This window comes from Acinonyx jubatus, chromosome C2, assembly GCF_027475565.1.
Source record: "Acinonyx jubatus isolate Ajub_Pintada_27869175 chromosome C2, VMU_Ajub_asm_v1.0, whole genome shotgun sequence".
Classification (NCBI taxonomy): domain Eukaryota; kingdom Metazoa; phylum Chordata; class Mammalia; order Carnivora; family Felidae; genus Acinonyx; species Acinonyx jubatus.
In genome coordinates, this window is record NC_069384.1 from 130,783,467 (window position 1) to 130,801,082 (window position 17,616).

Consider the following 17,616-nt stretch of genomic DNA (forward strand, 5'->3'; position numbering starts at 1 on the left):
GTATATGTAACAAATGATAAAGATGATTTTATATCCAAGATATTTCCTAATAAAAGTAAAAATCCATAGAACTGTAAGTATCACAGCAAGTACAGAAACCTCATCATCTTCCTTCATTTTAATGTCTACTCTGTAGATTTGGGTATTGTTCTATTATACCCACAGGAATCCATCTGACTTGATCAATTATAGTTTTGAATCTCATCAATAATAAAGTTGTTTAATTACACTGTAGTTCCCTACTTAGAGCAGCTCTCAAATGTGAACTATCAGAATCACCTGGTAGCCTTGTTAAACCACAGAATGCAAGAGTCTACTTCAGAGTTTCCGATCTCAGCAGCTCTGAATGAGGCCCCAAAATGTGGTTTTCTAACAGGTTTCCCAGGTGATGCTGATGCTGTTGGTCCGGGGACCACACTTTGAGAACTACTACTCCCTAGGGTATAGCATGATTACTTTCCACTTACCCAGAGGCCCCATTTCTGAATGGCCATGGGCAAGTGAAAATAGCTGTGCAAGGAGTTGTAATTTAGCCACCCTAAAGGGGATGCACTGTATTCTGTACTCAAGAGATATAATCAAGAGGCAGCAGCATCTTCCAGGGAAACCCCAGTCTTGCTTATTTGCAGTGTTAGTTCTCCCATAGCCCCAGGGGGAATGGGACTATTAGAAGTTGACTCCTTAAAAAGTAAACAGGGAGAAGATAGCAATTGTAGCTGGATCATCAAACACTATACACAATCTCTGGAGGACAAACAGGTTCACGCTGTACTGTATAGGCAGTACTTTCCACACCAATAAGGAAACTGGCTTAGAAAGAGGATCATAATGATACATGAATCATTAGAGTGAGGTCAGAGTATATATTCCACTATTCAGTGACAGGTAAAAGCATTTAGAGATTCCTAATCAAAGGGTGTTGGAAAGATTTGGCATCTTGGGTGCCTGGCTAGCTCAGTCAGTGGAGCGTATGAATCTCGATCTTGGGGTTGTGGGTTCAAACCCTATGTTGTGTGTAGAAATAACTTTTTAAAAAAATCTTAAAGAGAAAGATTTGGCATCTAAAAAAACAACTCATGGACACATGGAAGCCTGCTCATTAATGTCTTGTTAGCGCATATCTGCATTTGTGGCAGGGCCTGAGAGCTGCTATCTAATCTTCCCTCCTTCCTTAGGAATACGCCTTGAAGACTGTTTCCTAGTTCCCTTCATCCAGAGTGGACAGTGAGACATAAGCAAAAGTTGTAGGGTAGGGCTTCGAGAGTTGGCCCTATTAATAAAACTACCATATTCCCCCTTTCCCAAATCGTCCTATTTCCTGCCCGGAATCATAACCTGATGGTTGGCACTCCAGCAGCCATTTTGGATGATGCAACCTTGATGGTGGAAACCAGGCACTAAGGATGGAGAAGAAAGACAGAAAAAGCCAGAATCCCTGATGACATTGAAAGTCTGCATTCTAGCCATGAACCACCTGCTTCTGCACTTCACATTATGTAAGAGAAAAATAACCCCCTAAATCTTTTTAAGAAATAAATAAAATAAAAAGAAAACTCAATCTCTAACAACGCTGAATGTTTTGTTCTAATCTACCATTGTACTCAAACCCCTTCTGTCTGCCTTTAAATATACTTGAAGAAGAGGCAAATTATGCTTTTCAAACTATTTAAAACTTGGTTTTGAAAGGTTTTCTGGTTAGAAGTAAAGTGGCACATTATGTTTCATAGGCTTGAAAAGGCAGCTTACTTTGGTACCTGTAATTATGTTAGACGATAAAAACCTACAAAAGCAAGAAGAAAGCGGAGCTGACAATAGCTGAGGACAATAAGTCACAGATAGCTCTGGTTTTAAATCTCGGCACTCTGAGTACCTGGATAAACTTCACATCTGGCTGGTATCTTGGAGGCAGTCCAAAATGCAAAATCCAATTTAATCGGGCACCAAATAACACAATTACATCAGCAAATTGCAAAGCCCTATTAAAAAGAAAAATCTGTTTAATACAAAAAGTATGTATCTATTATTTCTTATTTGAATTATTCTAAAATCATTTTTTAAATATTTATAAAAGTTCAAATGATTTGGAGGTTATTTTATTTTAGCTTTCAGAATCAGCTTCTAGAGTAAATTTGATCTTTCAAACCAAAATAATTTATGAAGCCATTCTATTTAAATAGTAATCTATAAGGTAAAATAAGTAGAAAAATATCATAAGACTATACCTATTTCATTGTTTATTATTTTTTATCATTAGAAAAATTATTATAAGTCTACTGTAGATAATGTGGAAGAATAGAAACAGTATAAAGAAAAAAAACCTCATGCAGTAATACTATCAACTTGAAAGCTATTGTCAGTAGTCTGGTATATTTTCATCTCTAGTCTTCTTTCTATGCAAGCATATTTTTACATAGTTGAGCTTATATGCTATAATACTGTCTCATGCACTTTTGCTTATTATTACATTTTCCTTATCATTAGGTTCTTAAAATTTTTATCATTTTTATGCTCTATTTATATTTTTTTAGTAATCTCTATACCCAACGTAGGTCTTGAACGCACAACCCTGAGATCAAGTTGCATGCTCTTCTGACTGAGCCAGCCAGGCACCCCTTAAATACAATTTTGAAAGGCTGCATATTTTGCAGAACACATATACCAAATTTATTAAATCTTTTAATTACTGGATAATCTGTTATTAATAGTACTGGGTTGCACATCTTTATGCTTAAATCTTTTATTTATGTTTACTTATTTTGAGAGAAAGTGAGCAGGGGAGGGGGAGAGAGGGAGAGGAGAGAGAACCCCAAGCAGGCTCCATGCTCAGTGGAGCCTGAGCCTGAGCCATTATCAAGAGTCAGATGTCTAACTGAGCTACACAGGCGCCCCTACACTTGAACATCTAATGCATGTTTCATACTGATTCCTAGAAGCAGGTATTTGTAAGACGATTGATTCATATTCCCAAAATGCTTTCAAAAAATTTACCAAATGTATTAATAGTTTTATTTTATATATCTTAATATCCTTGTCAATACAATGAATTTTTTAAAAATAATTTTTACTTTGACATGCACACTGATATTAAGTCATCTTTGCTTTGTTCTTACCTCATACACCTTTGCTTACTTTATGCTGTATCATTTACTTCAGATGTTGTTCTTATATGTAACTGTCTTTTTATTGATCCAATCAATAATGTTTCTACTTTTCTACAGAAGGATTTATATCATAATTGCTATGGGGTTCTTTTTTCACTTCTCATTTTTCTGCTTCTTGGCTGTTTCCCTTTTATCCTACATTTTTCTATAGGGGATCTATTCTTTTGCTTTTGTCTTCTTCAGTGAGGATATCATACATGAAATAGCATTTTCATATACTGTATTGGTCCTGTGGGACCCAATTTAACAAACAGATAAAAACTGCAATTAGAAGAATAGATTTGCTTATTGATACTTGATAATATTGATTCGATTATTTATGACTGCTTGGAATCTTTTTTACACTCTTAACTTCTTTTTTCAAGATAAATATTCTTCATTGTTATTCTTTTTTTTTCTTTTTTAATTTACATCCAAGTTAGTTAGCATACAGTGCAATAATGATTTCAGGAATAGAATCCAGTGATTCAACCCCTACATATAACACCCAGTGCTCATCCCAACAAGTGTCCTCCCTAATGCCCCTTGCCCATTTAGCCTATCCCCCAGCCACAACACTCCAGCAACGTTGTTTGTTCTCTGATTTTAAGAGTCTCTTATGGTTTGCCCCCCTCCCTGTTTTTATATTATTTTTGCTTCACTTTCCTTCTGTTCATCTGTTTTGTATCCTAAATTCCACATGAGTCATATATTTGTCTTTCTCTGACTAATTTCACTTAGTATAATGCGCTCTAGTTCCATCCATGTTGCAAATGGCAAGATTTCATTCTTTTTGATCAAGTAATATCCCATTGCATATATATACCACATCTTCTTTATCCATCAATGGACATTTGGGTTCTTTCCACATTTTGGCTATTGTCGATAGCTCTGCTATAAACATTAAGGTGCATGTGCCCCTTCAAAACAGCACTCCTGTATCCTTTGGATAAATACCTAGTAGTGTAATTGCTAGGTCATATGGTAGTTCTATTGTTAATTTAATATAATTTATTGTCAAGTTAACTAACATACAGCATATACAGTGTGCTCTTGGTTTCAGTGGTAGATTCCCGTGATTCATCGCTTACATACAACACCCAGTACTCATCCCAAGAAGTGCCCTCCTCAATGCCCATCACCCATTTTCCCCTCTCCCCCCCGCCATCAACCCTCAGTTTGTTCTCTGTATTTAAGAGTCTCTTATGGGTTTGCCTCCTTCTCTGTTTGAAACTATTTTCCCCCTTCCCTTCCTCCATGGTCTTCTGTTAAGTTTCTCAAGTTCCACATATGAGTGAAAACATATGAGATCTTTTTCTGACTTAGTTCACTTAGCATAATACCCTCCAGTTCCATCCATGTTGTTGCAAATGGCAGGATTTCATTCTTTCTCATTGCCAAGTAGTATTCCATTGTATATATAAACCACGTCTTCTTTATCCATTCAGCAGTTGATGGACATTTAGGCTCTTTCCATCATTTGGCTATTGTTGAAAGTGCTGCTATAAACATTGGGGTACAAGTGCCCCTATGAATCAGCACTCCTGTATCCTTTGGATAAATTCCTAGTAGTGCTATTTCTGGGTTGTAGGGTAGTTCTATTTTTAATTTTTTGAGGAACCTCCACACTGTTTTCCAGAGTATGGAAGTCCTGAAGTCCAGAATTGTGATGCCTCCAGCTTTGGTTTTCTTTTTCAGGACTGTTTTGGCCATTTGGGGTCTTTTCTGTTCCATACAAATTTTTAGGATTGTTTGTTCTAGCTCTGTGAAGAATACTGGTGTTACTCTGATAGGGATGCACCAAATATGTAGATTGCTTTGGATAGTATTGACATTTTAACAATATTTGTTCTTCCAATGCAGGAGCATGGAATATTTTTCCATTTTTGTGTGTGTGTCTTCTTCATTTTCTTTCATAAGCTTTCTATAGTTTTCAGCGCATACATTTTTCACTTCTTTGGTTAGGTTTATTCCTAGGTATTTTATGGGTTTTGGTGCAATTGTAAATGGGATCAATTCCTTGATCTCTCTTTCTGCTGCTTCATTATTGGTGTATAGAATAGAAATACAACCGATTTCTGTGCACTGATTTTATATCCTGCGACTTTGCTGAATTCACGGATCAGTTCTAGCAGTTTTTTGGTGGAATCTTTTGGGTTTCCCACATAGAGTATCGTGTCATCTGCGAAGAGTGAAAGTTTGACTTTCTCCTTGTGGATCTGGATGCCTTTTATTTCTTTGTGTTGTCTGATTGCTGAGGCTAGGACTTCCAACAGTATGTTGAATAACAGTGGTGAGAGTGGACATCCTTGTCGTGTTCCTGACGTAAGGGGAAAAGGTCTCAGCTCTTTCCCATTGAGGATGATATTAGTGGCAGGTCTTTCATATATGGCTTTTATGATCTTGAGGTATAATCCTTCTATCCCTACTTTCTTGAGGGGTTTTATCAAGAAAGGATGCTGTATTTTGTCAAATGCTTTCTCTGCATCTATTGAGAGGATCATGCGGTTCTTGTCCTTTCTTTTATTAATGTGATGTATCACACTGATTGATTTGCAGTTATTGAACCAGCCCTGCATCCCAGGTATAAATCCCACTTGATCATGGCGAATAATTCTTTTAATGCACTGTTGGATCCGGTTGGCTAGTATTTTGTTGAGAATTTTTGCATCCATGTTCATCAGGGAAATTGGTCTGTAGTTCTCCTTTTTAGTGGGGTCTTTGTCTGGTTTTGGAATCAAGATAATGCTGGCCTCGTAGAATGAGTTTGGAAGTTTTCCTTCCATTTCTATTTTTTAGAACAGCTTCGAAAGAATAGGTGTTAACTCTTCTTTAAATGTTTGGTAGAGGGGCGCCTGGGTGGCTTGGTCGGTTAAGCGTCCAACTTCGGCTCAGGTCATGATCTCATGGTCCGTGAGTTCGAGCCCCGCGTCGGCCTCTGTGCTGACAGCTCAGAGCCTGGAGCCTGTTTCAGATTCTGTGTCTCCCTCTCTCTCTGCTCCTCCCCTGTTCATGCTCTGTCTCTCTCTGTCTCAAAAATAAATAAATGTTAAAAAAAAAAACATTAAAAAAAAAATAAATGTTTGGTAGAATTCCCCTGGAAAGCCATCCAGCCCTGGACTCTTGTTTTTTGGGAGATTTTTGATTACTGATTCAATTTCTTTAGTGGCTATGGGTCTGTTCAAATTCTCTATTTCTTCCTGTTTCAGTTTTGGTAGTTTATATTTTTCTAGGAATTTTTCCATTTCTTCCAGATTGCCTAATTTATTGGCATATAATTACTCATAATATTCTCTTATTATTGTTTGTATTTCTGCAGTGTTGGCTGTGATCTCTCCTCTTTCATTCTGGATTTTATTTATTTGGCTCTTCTCCTTTTTCTTTTTGATCAATCTGGCTAAAGGTTTATCGGTTTTGTTAATTCCTTCAAAGAACCAGCTCCTGGTTTCACTGATCTGTTCTACTGTTTGTTTTTTAAATTTCAATAGCATTGAGTCCATGGGGAGGGGAAGAAAAAAAAAAAAAGAGAGGTTAGAGTGGGAGAGAGCCAAAGCATAAGAGACTCTTAAAAACTGAGAACAAACTGAGGGTTGATGGGGGGTGGGTGATGGGTATTGAGGAGGGCACCTTTTGGGATGAGCACTGGGTGTTGTATGGAAACCAATTTGACAATAAATTTCATATTAAAAATAAATTTCAATAGCATTGATTTCTGCTCTAATCTTTATTATTTCCCATCTTCTGGTGGTTTTGGGGATTTGCTGTTCTTTTTCCAACTCTTTAAGGTATAAGTTTAGGTTGTGTATCTGAGACCTTTCTTCCTTCTTTAGGAAAGCCTGCATTGCTACATACTTCCCTCTTATGATGGCTTTTGCTGCATCCCAGAGGTTTTGGGCTGTCATGTTATCATTTTCATTGGCTTCCATGCACTTTTTAATTTCCTCTTTAATTTCTTGGTTAACTCATTCATTATTTAGTAGGATGTTCTTTAATCTCCAAGTATTTGTGGTCATTCCAAATTTTTTCTTGTGGTTGATTTTGGGTTTCATAGCATTGTGGTCTGAAAATATGCATGGTATGATCTGAGTCTTTCGTACTTGTCAAGGGCTGATTTGTGTCCCAGTATGTGATCTATTCTGGAGAATGTTCCATGTGTTTAATATTACCTTCTTAAATTTCTGATGGAATGAAGATAAACTTCAGCTCAAGCCAAGTTAAAATACAAATATATAAATATACACATGCACACACTAAAACCTTAACAGGGTAAGAATTTGGTTACTTACAATGTATACCAATATGAAAAAAAAGTAAAGGTATAGTCTATACTTGTATAGATTAAGGTACAATCTATTTAAGATAGCATTAAATGAGCAAAAATTACATTCTAAAAACCCTCAATATTAATTTTAGTGTGTGCATGAGATTATGAAAAGCACCAAATGCATAACCATGGTGAACTCTGTGCAGGGAGGAAGGAATGAGATCAGAAAAGCTATTCAGAGGACTACAAATGAATCTGTAATTTTTTTCTTTCCTAAAAAAAACCAAAAAAACAAAGCAATGACTTATTACTTGATTACTTAATATTACATATTACTTAATAGATTACATTATATTTAATAAAGCTGAGTGGCAGTTATATAAGTGTTAATTAAATGACCTCTCATTTGTATTATTTAGAATATTTCATAATAAAGAAATCTCAAGAAATTAAAAGAAAAATGTATAGTTTATCAAATGTATGTTTTAAAAATCTAAAAAGGAGAGACTTCTAGTGCCAGCCAAGACTGGGTAAGCCCACTATAGCCTAGCTCTCTAATCACAATGGAAAACTGGGAACAAAATATAAAAAGCAACTGCCTGAGGATTCTGAAAAGTAACCAATAGTAGATGGGTGGGGGAAAGGAGTCAAAGAAGTGACTCACACAAGGGGTGAGTTTCTAAGGTTTATTTCCCTCTCTTTTACTTTGTAGCTTTGACTCAGGGCGGTGCTGGTTATAGAACTGGAGGGTAACAAAAACTTGGGGAGAAACGTTGTTTTTTTGGACAGGTGATCAAAGGGACCCTGAAAGCCAGGGAGGAGCACGACGGGGAGAAGTTCAGGTTTTTTTCTTTCTCCTTTTTTGCTCTCACAGCCATGCTCTGGGAGCGGCCCTCCTGCACAGCTGTATCATGGTAGATCCCCAGCAGCTAAAATTCTGAGAGACTTCATTTTTCAGGCAAGAAGAACCAAGAAAGGGGCCCCTTCGGACTGTAAAGAGTATGGGGACAATCCCCCTTACTTTTTATCTTTCTTTCTGTTACTTTGCCCCAAAGGCAGTTCTGTTTGTGCAGTACTATAAGGCAGCAGCAAGGGACTCCTGGAAAGGGCAGGGGGTGTCCTACAGAGTGTCACTCTGGGGAAAAGAAACCCCTAGTTCTGGAGAGGAACTGGCACACGACTGGGGTTCACCCTTGGGCTTTGCATGTGTGGACAAACACAGCAAAGGCTTCGAAACTCAACTGACTCTGGAGCTACTGCCCCTCTAGTAAGACCTTGCAGTCTGAACCTAACCAGACTAACTGCTTGCTAAAACAAACAAAATCAACATTCAACAGAGGATGTAAATAGGACCTAGAATCTTGCAACGTAATACTTAAAATCTAGGATACATTCCAAAAATACTCAGTATATGAAAGAACCAGAAAAATTTGACCAATTCTCAAAAGAAATGAAAAGACACCCATTCTGTGATGACTCAGATAATGAGTAAACAAGGACATTAAAACAGCTATTATAATATGCTCCATAAAGTGAACAAAAATACTCTTCAAATAAATGGGAAGATAGAAGCTCTCAAAAGAGAAATATAAAATATAAAAGAGACAAAAGCATTGAAAAGAACTGAATGGAGAACACAGCATAATGTATAGAGCTATCAAATCACTATGTTGTATACCTGAAACAAATGCAACATTGCATAGCAATTATATTTCAATTAAAAGGTAAACAAAATAAAAAATTTATTTAAAAATAAATAAAAATAAAAAACATTTCATATAAGAAATTTCTAATAAACTACTTTAAAGATGAAAAAAAGTTGAACAGATATTTAGGGACCAATGGGACAGTATCAGAATGTCTACAATTTGCATTATCCCAGGAAAGGAGAAAGAGATTGGTACAGAAAAAATATTTAAGAAATAGTGGTCAGAAACTTTACAAATTTGGTGGAAGACATTTACAGATTGAAGATTACAGAACAAGGATAAACTGAAAGAAAACCATGCCTAGACATATAATCAAACTGCTGAAAACCAAAAATAAGAAAAAATCCTGCAAGCAGGCACAGGAGAACATACTACATGTAGGGGAACAAGGATTCAAACGACTACAGATTTCTCATCTAGAACCAGGAGGGTCAGAAGGCAGTGGGCAACATCTTTAAAGTGCTGAAAAGTCTAAAAAGAAACAGGTGTGCTTAAAATTACATTTCAGAACTTCTCCTAGATTCATTAAAGTCACAAAATAATGTAAATTAGCTTAAAATCTGCCAGGCCATTGTACTTAAATTCTAGAATGCCACGCACCTGGATCTGGCAGCAGCCACACAGTTCGGATGGTTATCAGGGATAACACCCTTTCCCATGGGGGTGGGCAAAAACGGCAATTTACACCGCTCCACCAATTTCCTGATACCCTCCTCTGCATGGGCATAAGCAGCACCTACAAGAAATGCAAACATATTAGACAAGTCAGTTAAGCTCCAGGCACTGTGATTCTTAAAACAGTTCACATGAAATTGCTTTTAGAACTTCTCAAATTTTCTTCCTGGGAATCTACCTTAAAGCCTATATATGGAAGAAGCTTTAAGCACAAACATGTTTGTCACAACTATACTAAACAAACAAAAAAAATGGCAAAGATTTAAGTATCTACCAGTGAAGTATTAGTATATACATGAACAGACATTAAAATTATACTTAGGAAAAAAATTTAAGACTGAAGAAATGTTGTTATAATATTAAATGAAGTAACCAATATAACTAAAACAGTCTATATGGTGTGATCACAATATACAAAATATACACACAAAAATGAATGTTTAAGATAGTTGTCTTTGGAAGAAGGGATTTCTTCTTTCTAATCTTCTGGATTTTCCAACATTTTTAATAATGATCACATATTATTTTTATAGTGGAAGAAACCATAATTCATGCATAGAACTCAAGAAATAGGATATTCCCTTAAAAGGGTAAGATCTCTGGGCATTCTAGAATAATTCTGTGATTTCAAAATTAATAAACAATGCTAAATGAAAAGAACTCATACTCCAATTTTGAATATTAGATATGTTAATAAGTAATGAAGACAATTTCTAAACAGAATCAACATTCTTTTGACAGCTGGGCAAAGTTTAGAGTTCCAATCAATGCTACCTTTCCCGATGATAAGAAGGGGCTTCTTGGCATTTCTAATAACAGTTGCTGCCATACATATAGCGGAGGTCTCTGCCATACTAACAGGAGGTGGCATGCAACACTCCGTGTACCTGGAAGTGAAGAGCTCTGTTCATTAAAAGAGGCAAGTTTTAAACTTTTAACTGTAAAAATAACAAATATATAAAAAGGTAGAAAAAAAGTAGTACAATAAACTCTATATATCCACCTGATATATTCAACAACTTAATATCATTTTACCACATTTGCTTCACACGTACGCACACAAATATGTACATAAATTTGTTTCCTGAACCATTTTATTTTTTTTTTAGTTTTTTAATGTTTTATTTATTTTTGAGAGAGAGACAGAGTGCGAGTAGGGGAAGGGCAGAGAGAGAGGGAGACACAGAATCTGAAGCAGGCTCCAGGCTCCGAGCTGACAGCATAGAGCCCAACACGGGGCTCGAACTCATGAACCGTGAGATCATGACCTCAGCCGAAGTTGCTCAACCGACTGAGCCACCCAGGTCCCCCATTCCTGAACCATTTTAAAGAGAATTATAGGCAATTAAAAGCTTTTCCATGCAGCTTTAAAATATAAAGACTTTCTCCTATATAATCATAATGTCCCTATCACACCTAGTAAATTAAGTTATTGCCTAATACCATCTAAAACCAATCAAGTGAGTAATTCATTGACAGGAAATTTGAATCAATGGTTTTACATTGTAGTAATAGTTCTTGTTGTAATAATAGTAAAAACATACTAAAAGCCAGTGTTTAATACTATGTGTCATTTAATCTCATTTAATTTTCAAAACAATGAGGTTAGGCATTTTATTTCCATATCACCACTGGGGGAAAAACTCAAAGTAATTTGCCCAGCGTCCCCAGATGGTATGTGGCAGAGACTGGATTGAACTAGGTCATTCTGTCTCCAAAGCCCATGCTTTTAACTACCTCACTGTATTTCCATTCACTGGGAGACTCAATATTTTAGTATACAACATGCATTAGAAAAGAAATATTAAGTATAGTTAGCATAGAAATTTAAATTATAGTTAAGTATTTCTAGACACCAAATCTCAGTGTTTTCATTTATTTGAATAAACATTGCACACTGTACAAAATTTGAACATATAATACAAAAAAGACATTCAACCTTTACAAAAATTTTAAAGAAGGCTTACAGAGTTAACTTACCAGAGACTCATCTCTGCCTTCCCTCCGCTCAATACTGCATTTATCATGTTCAGGTATTATGCAGAGTAGATGACTCGCACCAAGAGAAGCAACTCCTTGGTATACTGAATACACAGAAATGCACACCGTCTCTCTGTAGTCACTGGAGAACCACTGGGTCCACAACAGCAAGAATATACTAAATGGTACCCAGGGTGATGCATTAACCTAAGTATCCATCCTTATCTGAGGTGACTTTGATCCCAGTGAAAAATGTTTCTTATACTCTTTATTCACCCAGTGTTTATTTAAGGAAGAAGGGAACATGGCAAATCATAGTAACACCTGAGTTGGAATATTTTTAAATCACAGAGACAGACAGAAAGACTAAAATTTTTTATGCCGAGTCCTAAAGAATTTTTCAACAGTCGCCTGATCTCTTGGTTTACACTATGAAGACTCTATATAACCCATACTACATTGATGGTGATGTATTATGTATAGCTATTAGAAGAGTAATTTAAAATGAGTGCTCAGAAAGCTCCAGGCCTTTGGCCAGGATTTAGTTTAATTATTAAATTGTCAAAAGTTAAGACAAATGAAGATTAATTTATAAACTGCTAAGTAATCTGTGAACAAGTTAAACATTATAATAACACAATTAAGAAAGAACTCCAGTGTAACTATTCCTTACCTTACAGAATTCACATTCACCTGCAAGTTCACAAAATCTGCAGGTATGTCAACATAACAAGCACCTGGACGACCATAAATGCTGCTTCTCACTGCCTAAATTTATTACAAATAGAAGAAAATATTTTAAAACTCTCATTACATAATTGAAATACATAATTCACTCAAAGATAATTAAAATTGTGAAAGGAATACGATTTTAATTTTTCTGGACATCCTTAGCTGGAGAAATAAGCAATTTTAACTAAAACTGAAATGCCCTCTATTGAAATATATATTTTAAAAGTATTTTTTTAAAGGGGAGAGATATGAAAGAAAACGCTCGCCAAAGGTTTTAAAATTCATATTGTAGCATGCATTGGTCTTAGAAATTACCCACCAAGCTCTGCCTGCCAAGTCTTTACTCTGTAACATGTACTTTTCCCTGCTTCCTAATCCTAAAGACTTGGCCAACTGTGATGTTGTAATATGTACCACATGGTTTTGAAACAGCTCAAACATAACTCCACATACCAATGTTGGCCAACTAAAATTACTTTATAATACGCTGTTTAATCAACTAAGACACAGTTTTATATACATTAGTATAATTTTCAAACATAATCTTTTGGAAAAGCATGACAGAAAGGGAACTCAGGGTCTCCTTTTATCTTTCTTTTTACTTTTCTGTAATTAAAAAATAATAATTTAAAAAACTTAAGGAGAAACTTTTTTCAAAAATGATTTATTTTATCTCTGTGTCTATAATTAAATGACAGCAAAATTAAAATGTACATAGCTCTTTATATCATTTTTGACTGCCTGAATATATACTAAATTGTTGCTCATTCTATTGAGAATAAAAATAACACAGGTATGAGCAACTGAGAAAAACCAGTTGACTTGGAGGACCTGTAATTAAATACTTTACCTTCTCGATAATAGAGGGAATAGTCTCTATGCTGCTTGGCCGGGCAGAGAACTTGCTATATAATCTACAAGCTTCAACCTATATGCAGAAAGAAAATCCCTTAAAATTCAGCTTATAGATCATATTACTCTTCTGAAGGAAGACAAAACGTTAACTCATTACTTCCTATTATGTTTAGAGAAAAGATGGAGAAAATACATTACTTGGGCTGTTTCTGTAAAGCCTATGCAAAGCACAATCAAATTTAAGTCTCAGTATGATTCAGACAGTAAATAAAAAACAAGACATCATTTTCACTTCTCAGACTAGCAAAAAAGAAAGAGTTTGATAATATTCAGCGTCTACCTCCACACAGGAAAACAGGCACTCTCCTAAGCTGCTGGTGAAAGTCTAAATAGAAGGGAAGTTGATCATGTCCACTAAAAATTAAAATGAGCATATCTTGGACCCAAAAATTACATAGCCAGGAATACAAAACTTCATCTGTTTCATGTTGTTACAATGATAATCTAACCTTACGTTTCTTCCAATTTTCCTGTTAAATATTTTACTGCTATGCTATTTGGAACGTGTCAGTTCAGTATTATTAATTTTTCACTGTTTAAGGTTCCCTGAGGCATTATATAGAAATGGTGTCTCTTGATACTTTTTGGTATGAAATCTATGGAACAGTTGGTAGTCTTAGTCCCACAAGCACAAAGGAATTAAGATTTTCAGTCTCTTCCTGGTCATGGCAGTATTTCCACAAAAACAGTATTTAGATTTTAAATCAAATGTAGTGATCTTTCTCTTCAAATTTCTCATTTCATCTAATAAATTTATTTCATCTTCCTTTTCAGGAAAAAAATATCTGCAATGGACATTATCTCTGCTTTCTTTTCATCTATAAAGTTTCTATAGCAATCTTAAATTTCTTTTTAAATAACTTATCTGCTCTACTTATTTCTCAAATATATCAGCATCTTTTATTTTAATTTTTTAAAATGTTGTTTTTTTTTTTTTTTTTTTTGATACAGAGAAAGACAGAGCATGAGCAGGGGAGGGGCAGAGAGAGAGGGAGACACAGAATCTGAAACAGGCTCCAGGCTCTGAGCTGGCAGCACAGAGCCTGATGCAGGTTTGAACTCATGGACTGTGAGATCATGACCTGAGCCGAAGTCAGACGCTCAACCAACTGAGCCACCCAGGTGCCCCTATCAGCATTTTTTAAATAGCCATTGTTATTCTTTGCCATTGACGAAGTAAAACTTCAATTCCCTTTCAAGAGGACAGAAATGTAACTTTTGCATCAAACTATGCCAAGATCTAAAATTTTACAATGATTTAAACCATATATAAAATTCTATGTTTATATTCTGAGGTTCTCACAATGACTTATGATTAACCAGTAGACTCTGCCTAACGGTTTTAACTTTGCTCATAACTTTGTACTATAAATGGGTAAATATATGCTTAAGAGTTAATCATTCACTCTCACCTATTTGTTTCTACAATGATTCTTAAACCTGTAGCATTTTGTTTTATGCATCTATTTATGAATACCTCTGTTGCACCTGTATTAAATATGTAGAAAAGCAAAAAAAAAAAAAAAATCCCACTATACCATCTTGTTGACAAATTCTTTTAAGTTTTTAGAAATTTTTAAATATTTTCTTTCCTCAGCTTTCTAAGATAAAAATGAACTTGTCCAGAGTCTACTGACAGTCATTTTATTTTTTACTGATAGTCATTTTAAGTAGGATCTTTCCTCTCAATTTTTTACTTCCTTAAAGTTTGAGAGGCATTGTCCTACACCATTTTTATTCCTGCATCTTTAAGACTTATTTTCAGAGTGTAAAAGCCTGTTAAAAAGATGTATTTCTTAGGGTGCTTGGGTGGCTCAGTCGGTTAAGTGTCTGTGCAGACAGCTCAGAGCTTGGAGACTGCTTTGGATTCTGTGTCTCCCTCTCTCTCTGCCCCCACTCCCTGTCTCAAAAATAAACATTAAGAAAAAAAAAAAAGATGTATTTCTTGGAAGACTGCTCCTAAGCAGGCAGAGCCTGAGCTTCTTTAATATCCACACTGAGATTATCTTGTAGTTAAGGAAAAATCACCTTTAAATTATCTCAAATATGTCTATTTTATTGTCATTGTTTATTTTACAGATAGGTGTTTATTTTTTCTGTTAGATCTTTTTTTTTCTTCTCATTAAATCTTAATAGCATTGATTTATGCTACTAAACTCTGTAATAACAATTTTAGAGGTGGATACCTGAGGAAACTCCTGGAAGGCTCCCATAGTTTCCTGACTTCTTTCAGAAGAACCACCAATCACAATCAAGGGCCTGAAAAATTCATTGTTTTAAAAGAAAATTACAAGTAAGATAGACATGTAAAATACTGAGGAAAGTGCCCAATAAGTAAACAGCAATGTATGTTGACAGAGAAAATTTCAACAAACTATTTAGTAGGCAACCGGATATGAGAGAATCCTTCTTTAATTCCTTAATTTCAGAAAAATCTGAAATTTATAGTAAATGCTTTTCCTCCATGCCTCCCTCTTCCCAAGTCCTTCTGGATATGATGCTAAATCTCTACCTGTGATAATGTAAAGTAACTTTTTATGCCCTTCCCATTATTAGTCTTGGGATTAAGAGGAGGAAACAATTGTTTTTCACACCTTCCTAAGTGAGTCTATTTGGAAATGATAGAGTGAAAAAAACTCCACACCAATAATCCAATCTTATCCTTCAAGGAGAAGAAAAGTTATGGCAAACTTAAAAGTTACGAAAAACAAAGTCAGGCCCTAAAGAAGGTAAAGAAAGAGAAAGACTAGGAAGGGAGAAAGAAGGCATATGTCAAGCAAGTGAACAATGCCCTCTTACTAGGACATTAGTCTAAATAACACTAAAATATTTAATCTTCTTTCATATTCCTAGTATTAAAGAAGATTAAATATTTTATGAATTGACTAGAACATAACCCCCTCTAACATGATCTTATTGGCTAAAGCATGGATCTTTGATCTTCTTTAGTAACAGATTCATTTAAAACCATTTCCTCTAAGAACTGCAAGTTACAAATACTGTATATTTTCAGTCTTTGGAGTTTTGTTGGGATTCCCTTTATGGCCTCCACATGGTTAATTTTTACTTTTAAACTACTATAAGAAGAAAGGAAAGAAGGCATCTGGCAAGAAAGCGGACAATGTCCTACCTACTAGGACATTGGTGTAAATAATATCTAAATATTTACTCTTCCTTCATACTAGGATGATACTTCTTTGTATGAAGGAAGATTAAATGTTTTATGAATTGACTAGAACATAACTCCTTTTAACAAGACCTTACTGGTTAACCCCAAAGATGGGGTTAAGTGCAAGGTCAAAGAGTAAGTACTAAAGAGCTTATAAAGCAAACTAAAAAAATCTAAGAATTTCAATTGTCTTGCTAGTTATGCAAAACAAGATAAAGAACTAGATACATTCTTACATTCTGAGCTGAGGTGTTTTAAAAATAATTCTGCACTTAAAGAGAACTGCACACACATTCACATATATAGAGAGGCACATACACATACATATACACACACACTCCAAAATGTGTTGGTTTTTTTTTAAGGTTTATACACAGTATAGTTTTAATGAGTTAAGCGTAAGCCTGTTCCCACAAGCTTCTACACGTAAGTTTATAAACTTCTATCTTAATGAAAGATGAATATGAATGACATGTTATACACTGTCTAGTTTCTATGAGTTAAACACAGAGCTATCACCATATGCTTCTACACATACGTTTAGAAACACATATCTTGGGACACCTGGGTGGCTTAGTCGGTTAAACGTCTGACTTCAGCTCGGGTCACGATCTCACAGTCTGTGAGTTCGAGCCCCATGTTGGGCTCTGTGCTGACAGCTCAGAGCCTGGAGCCTGCTTCAGATTCTGTCTCCCTCTCTCTCTGCCCCTCCCCTGCTCATGCTCTGTCTCTGTCTCAGAAACAAATAAAAACATTAAAAAATTTTTTTTAAAGAAACACTTATATCTTTTTTATTTTTTAGTAGGCTCCATGCCCAATGTAGGGCTTGAACTTACGACCCTGAGATTAAGAGTCCCAAGCTTTACAAACTAAACCAGCCAGGCACCCCTAGAAATGCTTATATCTTAATGAAGGAAGATGTTACTTGAAAGAAGGTTTATACAGGGAGACTTAATGAATTAAGCATACGTGTATTCCCATATGCTTCTACACATAAGTTTTCCAAAAACTCAAAAATGTGTTTACCTCTAA

General features: G+C 35.4%; 1 protein-coding gene across 12 annotated transcripts in view; it reads right to left on the bottom strand.

Moving 5' to 3' along the window:
• Nucleotides 1-17,616, bottom strand: part of HACL1 (2-hydroxyacyl-CoA lyase 1) — an 89,842-nt gene that overhangs the window by 63,842 nt on the left and 8,384 nt on the right. For 10 of the 12 annotated variants that reach the window (XR_008297989.1, XR_008297990.1, XR_008297991.1 and 7 more), the window contains 6 exons: nt 15,602-15,674; nt 13,351-13,428; nt 12,442-12,536; nt 10,563-10,675; nt 9,714-9,849; nt 1,871-1,976 (listed from right to left, as the gene is read on the bottom strand). Coding sequence is in view for 9 of the 12 variants with exons in the window: in XM_053221481.1 (XP_053077456.1) it covers nt 1,871-1,976; nt 9,714-9,849; nt 10,563-10,675; nt 12,442-12,536; nt 13,351-13,428; nt 15,602-15,674 (601 nt within the window). In the remaining 3 variants the exon portion in view is untranslated. The remainder of the gene's footprint in view (nt 1-1,870; nt 1,977-9,713; nt 9,850-10,562; nt 10,676-12,441; nt 12,537-13,350; nt 13,429-15,601; nt 15,675-17,616) is intronic. The other 2 variants (XM_053221485.1, XM_053221482.1) reach the window with 1 other exon arrangement.